At 40.4% G+C, this 14,158-nt stretch overlaps 1 protein-coding gene across 2 annotated transcripts; it reads left to right on the top strand.

Moving 5' to 3' along the window:
- Window positions 1–444: 444 nt before the first annotated feature.
- Window positions 445–9,174, top strand: mat2aa (methionine adenosyltransferase 2Aa). Of its 2 annotated transcripts, XM_079804910.1 has the most exons (9): window positions 445–744; window positions 4,988–5,065; window positions 5,162–5,284; window positions 5,466–5,578; window positions 5,675–5,818; window positions 6,282–6,500; window positions 6,809–6,991; window positions 7,066–7,199; window positions 7,395–9,174. In XM_079804910.1, the coding sequence occupies exons 1-9, from the start codon at window positions 654–656 to the stop codon at window positions 7,495–7,497; spliced, it is 1,188 nt and encodes a 395-aa protein (XP_079661036.1). In that variant the 5' UTR covers window positions 445–653; the 3' UTR covers window positions 7,498–9,174. The 2 variants fall into 2 exon arrangements, with proteins under 2 accessions (XP_079661036.1, XP_079661037.1); XM_079804911.1 differs by lacking the exon at window positions 7,395–9,174 and having other exon boundaries at window positions 7,066–7,343.
- Window positions 9,175–14,158: the final 4,984 nt, after the last annotated feature.

Below are 14,158 nucleotides of genomic sequence, written 5' to 3'. Positions count from 1 at the left end.
GTTCCCAATAATTTAACAACACATTTGCATGTTCACAGTTCTCTGGTGTCAGATAACTGTCACAGTGACATGCAGGTAAAAAGTATTTTTTAGTGTTCAATCGTATTCTCAAATAATGTATTCATTATATTTTTATAATTTAATTAATCATTAGCTTTTCATCAACTTACAATTTCCCACCAGTTCTTTCATTAACCCCATTCTGAGAAACTCTGTCATAATGTAATGCTTAATGCATTTCATGTTGTTGATAACAAAGAATGGAAATATTTTCTTTCTCTTTGTTTTTATGAAGGCTATCAATATGGTCTATTTCTATGTAAATGTAAAATGTTGTATACCTAGCAGCAGGGCCTTCTTTTGTCTGCTCACCGTGTGAGGGCCTTACGTCTTTTCTGATTGGCTGGCAGCATGACGGACGGGGGCGCGCCCGAGTGACGTTAGAGTTTGGAGAGAAGTGGGAGGGATATAAACTTGAAGACCGGCTCGCGTAATCATTTGAGGTCAAGTCTACACAGCGCGTCCACGGCAGAGCATCGCTAGAAACATCCCTTTAAGACCGACGTTTGAAAAGCAGAGATAATCTGAATCCAACACGCTAAAACCAGCGCGAGAAACACACAGATTTAGAAAAGCGCGACAATAAATCCAACATGAACGGGCAAATGAACGGTTTTCATAACTCCCTGATTGATGAAGACTGCTTTCTGTTCACGTCGGAGTCTGTCGGTGAAGGACACCCTGGTATGTATCAACACCCTTATGTTTTTTATCGGACATTAGTCTAATAAAGTCGTGGATAAGGTAAACACAATCTAGCGCGATGCCACACAGCTAGCACGTGCTAATAGCTTCTGATAGGCTATATATTTAGCATTTTATACTTAAACATTTGCAATCATGATCATATTTGATCATACTCGCATTATGTGGCAGGTAAAAGAAGTTATTCGTTCATGTACACTAATGTGTGATGTATTTGTCTCCTTGGCCACGCGCGGCGGACTCGCCAGATTTCCGGGCCAAAGCTAATCTTGCGAATTTAGGCCATAAACGCTTAAATGGCTTATTCATAATTTTATTTTCGTTTTTATATAGCAAAATGACTAAACAACAGTATTCACTATATATTGGCTTCTAATAATTGTTTCCGTTTGAAGGCTGCGCGCGCGTGGTGGCCATGTTATCGGCGGGCTCGCGGAACACGCGTCCATGTGCAATGCGGACTGCGCGTGTTGTTGTTCTGCCGGTTTGCCCGGTTGCGTATTCACACGTCAAGACGAGCCTTTAACGAAATTCATTCCAAGAAGTATTAATCATAATTTCCCTTTACTACATATATTGATAATCCTTACTCAATGGCCTATGAGATCATCGACTGCTACCCGCGCAGCGCGTTACCGTGAGCTGGTGAAATCGTTGCTAAATGTTAATTGTTTTGTTTTATTCACTGACTATAAGCCGCTGTTTGTATGACAAAAAAAAATCGTCCTTGGGCTTTGACACCCCTGCACGTGGTGTAAACTTTCCTTCTCGCTCAACTGCCCGCGACTATTGCGTCAGCGCACCTTTTAGGCCCGAAACATGCATGATGGCAAACGCGTCTAATTGAGCAAAGCGTCGTTGCCTTTATACAGTTCTGGGCGTTCACAAGGCACGCATACTTTTGCGCGGTTTGCATGTTTTTGTTTTTTATTATTATAAATGTTTGCTTGACGGACGTCTTCCACCGCTGCGACGCGCCTTTGGCTCTGCATTTAACGCAGTACGTCAAATGAGTACGCAGTATTCATAAAACCGTGTGCGAACATGATCCACACGGGATCTAAGCGGATGCTGTAGGTCAAGTATGCAAGTTATTGATGCACAGACTACAGTTTTCATATGTGAGTGCTGTAGGTACCAAGAGCGATGAGAACCCACAAGAAAGTTGTAAATTAAAATGTGCTTGTTTAACAACCGAGTCAATAGTGATTACATCACAGTTCTAAGAACTGGTCATTGCAGACATGGTCGGCATTTTAAGGAATATGTTTATGCTCCACACCTCTATACTTGGGTGTGATTTCAGATGCAGCACTTATCCAACACAGTTTTCCTACCTGAACATATGATGCGTTCATGTCATGTCAGAATTACCTTAATGAAACGTTCCCTGTCAACTTTTTCAGAAGCAATTCTCCCATAGGTATTTTCTATGTCTTCATTAAAGAGTTATACGCCATAAACCAAACAAACCAGTTATAAGGTGAATCGCAATGTTACACAATTTGATTTGGCGCAAAGTATTTGAAGATCAGGCAAAAAGACAAAGGTACAAGACTGTACTTAACTTTAATGAGGGAAAAAAATTATAATCCCATGAAGCACTGCAAAGGATATAATGGAAAAAAAGACATTGAGAAATATAAAACTTGATACATTATGTATATGTGTATCAGGAAATGGAGTGCTTATACGATGGGAAATTCCCGCAAAAATTTATTCGATTAGCTTGTTGGTTAAATGAGAATTATTCCACACAGATTATCAGATCAAATCAGTAATTTGAAAACTTTCTCTGTGAGACATAAATGTCACAAACAGTGAGTGACTCCGGAGCAGGTTATGTTCGGAGAGTGAGTTGCTATGGCTTCTTGCATACCCTGGAAGTTACTTCCGTTTTTGGAACCGAAAGTTGAGGCTCTGCTTACTTACTCTTAAACATACCCAGTATGTCACATAACCTGCATTCTGGAAGGACCCCCCAACCCCCCCCCCCCCCCCCCATCAATATTTACATTTAGCAGTACACTGACATATTGATAGCCTCAAAGCTAACGTACGTGAACCAAAAGCTGCGTTTCACCGGGTCTGTAAAACACATGGCCAGTGGTCTCTATCAAGTCAACTATTGTCTTGAAGTGACAGCCGGAGAAGTCCTGTCAAGCAAGCACCTAGTTCAATGACACCAAATGTTTTGGTTACTGCGGGTTGTCACAGCAATGAAAGTTTACTTTGTTCAATGAGATCCCATACTTGGCCACACATTTGTGTACTCCCGTAACATTCGCTTGTGGGCAGGTCATGTTTTGTCCACTGCATATTCTTGTCAGCCGTGGACTGACACCTGTACACGTGGTGTGAACTTTCCCCTCTCGCTCCACTGCCCCTGACTACTGCATCAGTGTGCTTTCTAATGAGATCAGCGCAGGTCTAAGTTCAGTACTGATGGTGTGGGGGGAGGGTTAGCAGCCCCGCTGCAGCTGATTAGCTTGGCTTACCTCTGCCCTAAAAATAGATCATTACTCCCGGGGATGCAGTGGAGTGGCAGCATGGACATTCCTGCCTTGACTAGAGAGGCCGTACTGCAATAAGCCATCTTGCTTCACCTGTTGTATGACTGCGGCGATGGCAACTTCCTTGTCTGTATCATTGTTAAATGATCTCTTGGATCACATGAGGAGGCTTGTAAGCCAACTATGTATTTTATGTAGGGTCAATAACCGTAAAGAACCTGCAAGTCGTTTATAGAAGTGTTATTGACATTATGCCAGAGCTGCCCTGGTCGCTGTCTGCCACTGTCTGTGTTTGTATACTGTAATATTTATTAGGAAAAAGTAGGTTACAAATTGATTAAACTTTAATTTAATGAATAAAAACAACCATATTTTCGTTTTAATTTAATTTCTGTGAAAAGATTTCCAACAAATTGTGTTGTGTTTTCTGGTAATCAAATGAAGAAAAAAGACATTAATTAAATCTACCTTTTAATTTAATTAAACTTTTTTGTCAAACTGTGCTGCACAACTGAGCTTTATACGGTTAAAATTAAAGCATGAAGAAAATTAATTTATTACTTAAAGTTTGGACAATTTATTATTACATTAGTGTTAGTATTATTACATTGAGATGATTATAAATTCTACTGTACAACAGTAGAGTATTTGTCAAGTTAGCCACATTTTTATTTTGATGGGTACCCATGAATACCTTTTGAGTTTCTGTGTTTGACATGACGGTAGTTTTTCTCAAATGAAACGGTAAAATGCTCATAAAGTGACACTCGGTGGCTCTGGAGATGCCATTCATACGGCAGAGATGGAAACATGCGACCGTCACGCGTGATTCTGAGTGTGTGCGAGGTAAACCGTGCGCCAACGGCATTCATACGCATCGAGACGCGCAGGATTTGTGTTTAAATGGTCTTTTTGCGGTTTAATATTCACCGACATTAGTCTATCACCACAGGTGCCAAAATTTGATACAGATTGATTTAATGTGTATCTGTACTCGGGAGTACCAACGTAATTTGGTCGGTGCCCTTAAAAGTACTGAGTTCGGTACCCAACCCTAATTTTATGCATGATAATTTTGTTGCACATGAGTTTACACACAGCACATGGAAGCTTGATTTTTTTTTTTTTTAACCGTGAATTAAGTTTACTAAATAAACAAATAAATTACCAGCAGAAGCACATGAATACAAATTAAATAAAGAGTCCTTTAAGGTTTTCAGGTAGGTCTAAATGGTATTCAGGTAAGGGAATACTACAGAAATTGAGAAAATCGAATGTTGCGTTGTATAAATTAAATGCAGATTAATTATTCTCGCCATCTTTTGTCGTTTGATTTAACATTAGTGACATAGCAGCTGGTTTATTAGGCTGCTGTCACGAAGACTGAATACACGGATCCAATATACTGATACACAAGCGGTTTCTTTCTCATGTTGATGTTCACTTCACATCACCAATTGTGTTTATGTGAATACTCGGCAAGATGTTCAGAAATGCAAAACATTGTCACAATGCCCATTTTAAGTGCAATCAAAAAAGCACTCCTTTTGGTATTCGCAAGCTGTTTTAGAGGCAATGTGCTCTCTGGGTATGGGCACACAGAAAACAGCGTGCGAGTAGTTTACATTGAGTTTCGTTTAACCTGAATTCCACACTCAATTACTTCAATTACTGCATTAAATGTTAGATCATTTGTTCCTCTTTTCCAGATAAGATTTGTGACCAGATCAGTGACGCTGTGTTGGACGCCCACCTCAAACAGGATCCTGATGCCAAAGTAGCATGTGGTGAGTGTCGAATTATGCTTTCCTGTACACTTTTTGTCATGCTTGCTACTTGAGTCTTTACTGTGAGTCCTAACCCCTATCAATCTGTCCCGGCAGAGACTGTCGCCAAGACTGGAATGATCTTGTTGGCTGGTGAGATCACCTCTCATGCTGTAGTGGACTATCAGAAGGTTGTCAGGGACACTATCAGGCACATTGGCTATGATGACTCTTCCAAAGGTATAGCAGCACTAAATGTCAAGGGAAAGAGTGCTAACATGCTACTCTGTGCCATTTTCTGGATGTCTTATACTTGCATATTTTGCTACACTGCGTAATGTGTACTGGTTTACTTTTTCGAATGAACTGTCAGTTGGATCTTGGGTACAATTATTTATTCAGCATTTTATTGTACTTTTAGGGTTTGACTACAAGACCTGCAATGTGCTTGTGGCTCTTGAGCAGCAGTCACCTGATATTGCTCAAGGGGTTCACCTTGACCGCAGTGAGGAGGATGTAGGAGCTGGAGACCAGGTAAGAGCTGGATAACGACTTCGTTCATATTCAGAGACAAGAATTGGCCTTTAAAAAGAGAATCGAGATCTTTACTGGATTCACTTTGCTTCTTAGGGCCTGATGTTTGGTTATGCCACTGATGAGACAGAGGAGTGTATGCCTCTTACTATTGTCCTGGCCCACAAGCTGAATGCCAAAATGGCCGAGCTACGCCGCAATGGCACCCTGCCCTGGCTGCGACCTGATTCCAAGACCCAGGTAATAACCTAACCTAATAATATTGGGGGAAAATACACTACAGTTCAAAAGTTTGTGGTCTGGTTATTTTTACACTTTCTATTCATCAAAGACTCTTGGAAAATAAAATGTAGCCGTTTCCACAAAAATACATTTGATATGACCACCAAATCATATTAGAATGATTTCTGAAGGATCATGTGACACTGAAGACTGGAGTAATGATGCAGAATATTCAGCTTTAACATCACCGGAATAAATTAAATTTGAAAATTGAAATATTTCATTATATCACTCAATATTCACAACTTTTACTTTATCATATAAATGCCGTTTTGGGGAGTATGAGAGAACCTAGACATAAAAAAACCTCTTATGCTTCTGATCACAAACTGAACCCTAGTGTATTACTACTGTAGGACTGATGTGCTCCGGCATCTTAAAGAGATCTGAACCTTTCAGCTCATGTTACGTTTTGATTTAGGTTACCGTCCAGTACAGGCAGGACCGTGGGGCCATGCTTCCTGTGCGTGTGCACACCATTGTAGTGTCTGTTCAGCACGATGATGTTGTGTGTTTGGATGAGATGCGTGATGCTCTGAAGGAGAAGGTGGTGAAAGCTGTGGTGCCCAGCGTTTACCTGGACGATGACACCATCTATCACCTGCAGCCCAGTGGACGCTTTGTCATTGGAGGCCCACAGGTTTAAGCTACAACAATAATCATGCAGTTCTCTCAAACGGGGTTCCCACCGTCATGAAATGGGAATTTAGCAGTGTTCTTTTTAAAAAAAAAATTATTACTATTTGGATTTTATCTTTGGTTCAGTTTTAATTTTCATTTCTCAATTTCTTTTAAATTGAAATAAAGCTGAAATAAACTAATATCTTTAGTTTTAGTTAACATAGTCATTCATTTACCAATAGATGTGGGAACCCTGAGTATTTTGAAGTGTGTGTAATTATATGTGCATATGGTTGTTTTAAAGGTATGCTTCATGCTGTTTTACAGGGAGATGCTGGTTTGACTGGCCGTAAGATCATTGTGGACACTTACGGAGGCTGGGGTGCTCACGGAGGCGGTGCTTTCTCTGGGAAAGATTACACTAAAGTTGACCGTTCAGCTGCCTATGCGGCCCGCTGGGTGGCCAAGTCTCTGGTCAAGGCTGATCTGTGCAAGCGTGTTCTGGTCCAGGTGAGAGTCTGCTAGTCTTTTGGATATGTAATAGCGAAGGGATAAGAGTCTTAGTCATTTTCCTGTTTCCTCAGGTGTCTTATGCCATTGGAGTGGCTCACCCCTTGTCCATCTCCATCTTCCACTACGGTACCTCCCAGAGGAGCGAAAAGGAGCTGCTGGAGATCGTGAAGAAGAACTTCGACCTCCGCCCGGGTGTCATCGTCAGGTAAAGTGTGCTCCTCGGGCGGCCCAACCGCCACCTCTCGGTTTGACGGTTTCCCAGTCATCTTTGTGGTATTTGCTCCCGTGTTTCCAGAGTTTGGTCTTGCACAGTTAACGTTAGACAGGGTTAATTGAGTTTGACTGAACGTCCTTCTTTCTGCGTGGCAATTGTCTCACTCTTTCTCCTGTACAATTCCAGAGAGCTGGACCTGAAGAAGCCCATCTACCAGCGCACCGCCGCCTATGGCCACTTTGGCCGTGAGTCCTTCCCCTGGGAAGTTCCCAAAAAGCTTAAATACTAAATCTGTAACCCCCCCTCCTTTCATTGGGCGGTAGGTGTACATTACAGAGAAACCTACTCAACCCACCGGAGGGGGGAGATGTACCAAAACCCCTCACTCCTAACCTCACACCTATTCCTAAAGGTAATTCCCTTCCCCGTACGACTCTCCCGTCAACCCTGTTCTTTGCTGTGTTGTTTTCGAAAGATCTGTGGTGGCTTTTTTTTTTGTTTGTTTTTTTTTTTCCTGTATGACTTATGCGTCCCCCTTCTCCACCCATCTGTCTTCGGCCCTTCCTTCCTTACCTACTTGCTTAAAAGATCAAGTGATGGCACAAATGGGCGTCAAAGGTTGTTCTGTGATGCTATGCATTGCTGGCTGAAGCACTAACCCCTCGACTTTGTTTTACCAACTAAGAGAACCAATGCTTACCATTTTCCAGGTCCACCACTTTGTGTACCACCGCGAATGGGATCAAAACCTCTTGTGAAATATCGAAAACCTGTCTTTGGTCCGAGTCAACACAAATGCGTTTAAGTTACATGGTGCAAGGATAGGATTGAGAAATTTTAAGAGACTTTTTACGTGAATGTGTGTACTGTCACAATGGTTTCGTCCTGGTCACCGCAGGCCGTGTTGTTTTATTTCTGACGTGTTACAGAGAAGTCAGAAGCTGCTACCAACGCCTGTGCGTCTGCGGGACCGGCGACGCAACCGTTCCCCCGAAACCCCTTCTCCGTGGTCTCAATGGTGATTCCAGATTAACCCTCCTGGTAGCTGTTATGTGATATTCTACTAGACCACGGCGGAGGCAAAGCACTCCCTCTCTGTGATCGGCGACAGCGGGCGTAGCTACAGAGAAGCCCTGCTCCCTCGCCGTCACAGAGGGGCTGCCTCCGCCTCTTGAATCGCTCCATACTTGAAAAATCAACCTAATATTTGCTCGGTGATCCTCTTGAGCCTTGGCGTCAGTACAGAAAAGCCCAGGATCTCAAGGTGTGACTGCCTTTATTACTTTTTGTACATGAAAGGAATTGTTTTTAAAGACAATGAATACTTGTTTTCATTTGCTTGAACACCGTAGTCATGGTGTATGTCCCATGTGCCGGCCCTGTGGTCTTCCCTTGGTGTCCTACAGAAAGCTTTGGGCTCTTGCCACAGGCTGGTGCTGGTAGCTGTGACCATTGTTACTTTTTTTTTTTTTTTTTTTTAAATCGAGAGTGAAGGCAGATAGATGAGCCTGTCCATACGCACTCACGCACACGTTTTACGTTCAGGACTCCCGGCACTCCCGCAGACAGAAGCGAGTCTGGCCGGTGTTGTACAGAGAAACCGGCTTCGTTTACATGCTCTCTCTGTTGGGTGCGCTTGGATTGCAGTCTTTTTTTTTTTTTTATAAATATATTGCTCATCTTGTTTTTATTTCATAAGACATATTTTTCTTTTAATTCCGTAGATTTGTGCATCAGACTGGTTACTGAAAGAGTAGAAGTGCCTTTTTTCTATTGTTTCTTTTTCCTATGTCACTCCTTTCCCTCCTCTCACCTCTTTCCCCTTTGTTCACCTGCTCTCTTTCCCCTCGAGTTTCCTCTCGTGATACATGTGAATCCACAGCAAACTCCTGAATTCCCCTCCTTTCTATGCTCCATGATGGTTCTGTCCCTTATATCAGTGAACTGAATAAAAATTCTGACCCTTAAGACTGTTGTTTTATGCTATTTCACATTTCTGCCAGATTCATTTGGTGGGTTTTTCACTCGTTTTAAACATTTGCAGCACTTTTTATGGTTGAGGTACAAAATAGGACCTGAATCTTAATGGTTCACATTGTTTTAACTATGACTTAAATTTTCTTATGAAAATGCTGCTTCATGGCTGTACCACAATAGTCTTTAGCATTATGACTTAATATTTTCTCAGTTCTCTCAAATCTTAAATTACCCAAAAGTTGAAAGGTAATGTAGTTTTACTGTTTTTGAAAAGTCTCTCACCAAGGCTGCATTTATTTGAAATATAAAACATTGAAATTTAAAATAACTTCTATTCAAAGCTGATTTTTCAACATTAGTCTTCAGTGTCACATGATTCTTCAGAAATCATATGCTGATTTGCTGCGTAAGAAACGTTTATCAATACATTTTTGTGGAAACTGGGCTATGATTTTTATCCAGGATTCTTTAAAGAACAGCATTTATTTGAAATGGAAATCTTTTGTACCATTGTCTTTTACTGTCACTTGATCAATTTAGTCCATCCTTTCTATTAAAAGAATCTAATAGAATATTTAAACCTTACTTATCCCAAACTTTGGAATAGAAACCATGAACATGTGCGGAAATTTGTGGAGCGCATCATCAGGGGTCCGTAAGTCTGTAACTGTTGTTTTGAAGGGGAACTGGAATCACATGGCTTAAAAATAACGTGTTATTGGATTCTTAAAAGACTGCATATTTCCACAAATGATCTGAAGGTTTTTTTTTTTCTCTCTAAAGGTTAGAAGGTGAAACGATAGGTGTGTTCAACTTCATGCTGCGCTGCACAGAGCGATCAGCATCTGACTCGATGCAGTACATGCCAGTTAGAAATTCTGTCCGACTTGAGACAGCACTGAAGTGCCACGTCACTGTGATGTATGGCATCTAAGCACCGCAAGAGTGCGGCTGCTCAAGCCCTGATGACGACACAGCTCTGCCACAATTGGCTGAATTCACTCATGATAATGACGTGTATTTTGTTGTTGCACTTTCAGTTCCGCTAATGCTCAAATCAGTGTGTTTATAATGGTAAAAACGTATGTAGTAATGTTATAGTCATGTTTATCAAAATGACTGATAAAAAATATATAGACCTACTTTATTGGTATTTAAGTAGGATAGGCATATGTTGAACTTTATTGTACAGATGGCGCTGTATCAAGCAGTACATGAAGTGTTCGTTGCTTTAAAACGTCTATGTATTTGACCAATATTGCATCGAATTAATTTCATTTGATAAATTTTGCAAACTGCATGAGCGTCACTATGGGAAGCGGAAAGTGTCTGACTTAATGGCTCCATTTTCAACTTCTCCCTCGACTGCAAGCGGTAACTCACTGATCGGTCTGTGCAGCACCGCATGAAGTACAACACACCTAATATCTTGCCATATGGTCCCACCGTACCATACAGAACCTTTTAAGGTCAGACAAAATGGAGGTACGTTAACACAAGCATTTACTAAATAACACCTTTTCTCAAAATCCAAGTTATGTGAAAAATGCTGCAGGCCAGAAGGTGGTGTCACTTTGTAACGAAACTGTGCCTATAGACTAAACATGGACCTGAAATGTTCATACCATTGCAAAGTAATAAATTACGGATTGCAGTAACTCCTGGCTCGCTGTGGAAGAAATTACAAGAATCTATATATGGGTGTAATAAGATGAGTGGATTTGTCGCAACCTTGTTCCTTGGTGGAGAAATAACTAATACTACCAGCTATAGACATTAGCCAAATCTGGAATTCATTGCAGTGGATAACCACAAATCTAAAATCATTCTGCATCAGACGAGTATCAAGGAGTTGTGCAAACCTCACCACTGTGAATGTATCTTGAGGGGAAAACAATTTCCTCACAGAAATGCCAAGAGTAATTTTCAAAAGCTGCCATTAGTGATCCTGTCATTCTAGTTTTTACTGTGGCTTAAGACAGGACGATTTACATGTTGAAACCATAATTTGTCTGATCTACGGGTAAAATATCACTGGTTAGAAGGCGTTAAATAGGTTCCCTGTATATACCCTATGGTTATTCACGGTTGATAGTTTGTTTCTTAATGCAAACAGTGAATTAAACCATTCAACATTAAATAAGAGGGAAGTATGTGCTGACAATGCCATAAGACCTTTATGACATAAAAGTGATGTGAAAAGCATTTTAATCTTTAAAACATTGCAATCTAGCACAACAGGCTATTTTGTATACCCTGATTGAATTCTATGGTTTTATGCGTCCGAACATAAAAAAATCATCTGGTCCTTAGCAGGAATTAAAATTAGCGAACATCTCCATTTTGGTCTCGTCTGTCCAAAGGACATTGTTCCAGAATTCTTGTGGTTTGTTTAGATGCAACTTTGCAAACCTAAGCAGTGCTGCTGTGTTCTTGGAGAGAAGAAGCTTTCTCCTGGCAACCCTTCCAAACATAGGCGACTTGTCCCATCTTTTTCTAGTTGTGAGCTGAGGCCTGTATAGTCTGAGCTTTTGCAGTTTTTCTCTGCATTGGCACGGTCTGTGGTGAATTTGCTAGGATGTCAACTGTCTTGAGTGTTTTCCACTTGTGAATAATCTTCCTTATTGTAGAATGATGGATTCAAATTCAAATGGTCAACAATTGCTTCTCTAAGATTATTGCTGATGTCTTTCCTCATTGGTGTTGTGTTAACACACACTTGAATGCTCTAGACCAGCAAACTGCCTAACCATCTGCTTTAACAGAGGTGATCACGCTTGCTGATGATCAATTAAAGTTACACTATGTAACTTTTCCGTCCACTAGAGGTCGCTTGTTCAAAACAAAGGCGTAGTTTGATGACGCCACGTTTGAGCGCAGAATCTTGAGACATGTGGTCTTCACCTCACAGCCGGTGGAAAAGAGTCAGGATAGGACTCGGGCTGAAATCATGTTCATGGATGCGATTATTAACATTACTGTAGTATGAAGCAGAGCAGGACAGTGTTGTGGAGCCTGAGCAAGGCCGCAGGAGCGATTGAAGAGCGGGACTTTTATTATGAGACGGTCGCCGGCGCCACTTTCTCTTTTCCAGTCATGAGTATGAGGTAACGCAACTCTGTTTATCGTATCTGAGTGTGTTGAAAAGGAAGTTATGACGTTCGCTCGGCGGCTGCTATGACACTTGTTCACACTGCAGTGAGAGTACAGCGTTTCTGCTGAATAAAATTGGAAACCGAGGGTAACGCAGATATGACGCAATCGACAGGCGACTCCCTCAAACGCATAGCTCACGTCCCGGTTCCTTGATTAAAATAGCAATTTCTCACGATTTACAAATATTTGGAAACATTTGGGATATTCTAAGTACTCAACTGAACAAAATATATTACACTGGCCTAGTGGTTTTTGTATATTTTACTGCAAAAATATTACATAGTTCACCTTTAACCAAATACATTTGATTAGCAGCGCCTGACTGCTACTTACCCTCCTAATTCCTATGGAAGAAGGGTGCGTCTCAATCAGCTTCCAAGGTAGGTCATGAATCAGTATCATGTACATTAATTTGGGCACCGTAAGATCATTAAGGATCTTGGCTCACTACACATTGGGACACTTGGACACTACTTCCGATGACATCAATGTCCTCATTGTGCAACATTTTTAGTTATAAAAAATTATAACTGTTAGCTAGATTTTGTGCATTACCTGTCTATTGATGTATGTTTAGGCTGAAATAGAATTCAATAATAGTTTGTATTTTGAAAAACATCACGCGTCATTATGTGTAGTGAGTTGGCTCATGTGATTTATGTTCCTTATGGCACTAAGAACTTCTGTTAAGGGAACATAGTGAGCATCAATGCTCCCTGGTGCATTGTGGGACTTTTTAGAAGTGAACATTTCAGTGCACTGGCAGAATTTTGCAATTGAGACACCACTTAAAATGGCCGACTCGCTTCGTTTATGGTTCCATGTTGGCCTAGTTTTTGTTAAATAAATAATGACACAGTGTTATATGTCATGTGTTGTTCATCTGAGGTTGTACTTACCTTGAGACCTGCTAAGGACCAGATGCTTTTCATTATGTTCTGATATGTAAAACCATAGAATTCAAAGAGGGTGTACTTTCTTTTTCACGACTGTATATGTGCCACCATAATAAAAAATGTAATGCCCTGATATAAACATTTAAGAGTAATTCTGCTGTCTTTACGGTTTACTTTAACATATACATTAAGGGTAAAAATTAAATCTAAATATAGATCTAGCAATTTACTGCATTTTGGACAGTGTCATTCAACATTTAATATAACTAACATTAATTTACCATGGTAATAGTTTCAGCTAAAGTCCTATAGTACCACACTACAGTATTTTTTCTAATTCCAAGTGTTAACCCAATAAGGTTAATTCAGGATAATGGAGACATTTTCCCCCAGTCACCTCAGGGCAAAATGTGTCAACATAAAATATTTCCATAATATAGTGTGCCGTTTTAGTTAAAAATGTACGTTATCACTTATCAAATGTTTATGCACTCCCAAAGTAATTATTCATATCTAAGATAACATTGTTAATGTCCTTTGAATTGACCAAGGCTTGTGCAATCCCTGGAAAGATTAATAAAGTATTGTAAGATCAATGATGTTGCTTAAGCAACAGTATCCTTTTTGTTAAAATAACAACTGCCCCTTAAAACATGTTTTTGTATAAATCTAGTATTTTATCTTATTTACTGAAGATATTATCCAAGCCTATGACTCTGTGACTCTCGTTTTCAACTTGAAAAGCAAATATAACCATAAAGATCCAGGAAAGGATGAAGAATATGTGGCATTGGTCCAGGAGGTCAATCAGCATTTCATATAGACTACATTGTTGATGCTGACATGCTGTTAAAACTCAAACAAATGCTGAAAAACCTTCACCTTTTACTACTATTAGAAGAAAACACAGCAACATATTTT

The sequence above is a fragment of the Gobio gobio genome (assembly GCF_949357685.1).
Source record: "Gobio gobio genome assembly, chromosome: 22".
In the NCBI taxonomy this organism is placed as follows: domain Eukaryota; kingdom Metazoa; phylum Chordata; class Actinopteri; order Cypriniformes; family Gobionidae; genus Gobio; species Gobio gobio.
Note: the sequence above shows the minus strand (reverse complement) of the source record. Positions and strands in the feature narration are given on the sequence as shown.

Bases quoted from the DNA above. Each gene is read 5' to 3' on its own strand.
- mat2aa (XM_079804910.1), top strand. From the start codon at position 654: ATGAACGGGCAAATGAACGGTTTTCATAACTCCCTGATTGATGAAGAC. The intron at 5,285-5,465 runs GTATAGCAGCAC...TTGTACTTTTAG, and splicing joins CTATGATGACTCTTCCAAAG to GGTTTGACTACAAGACCTGC. The intron at 6,992-7,065 runs GTGAGAGTCTGC...CTGTTTCCTCAG, and splicing joins GCAAGCGTGTTCTGGTCCAG to GTGTCTTATGCCATTGGAGT.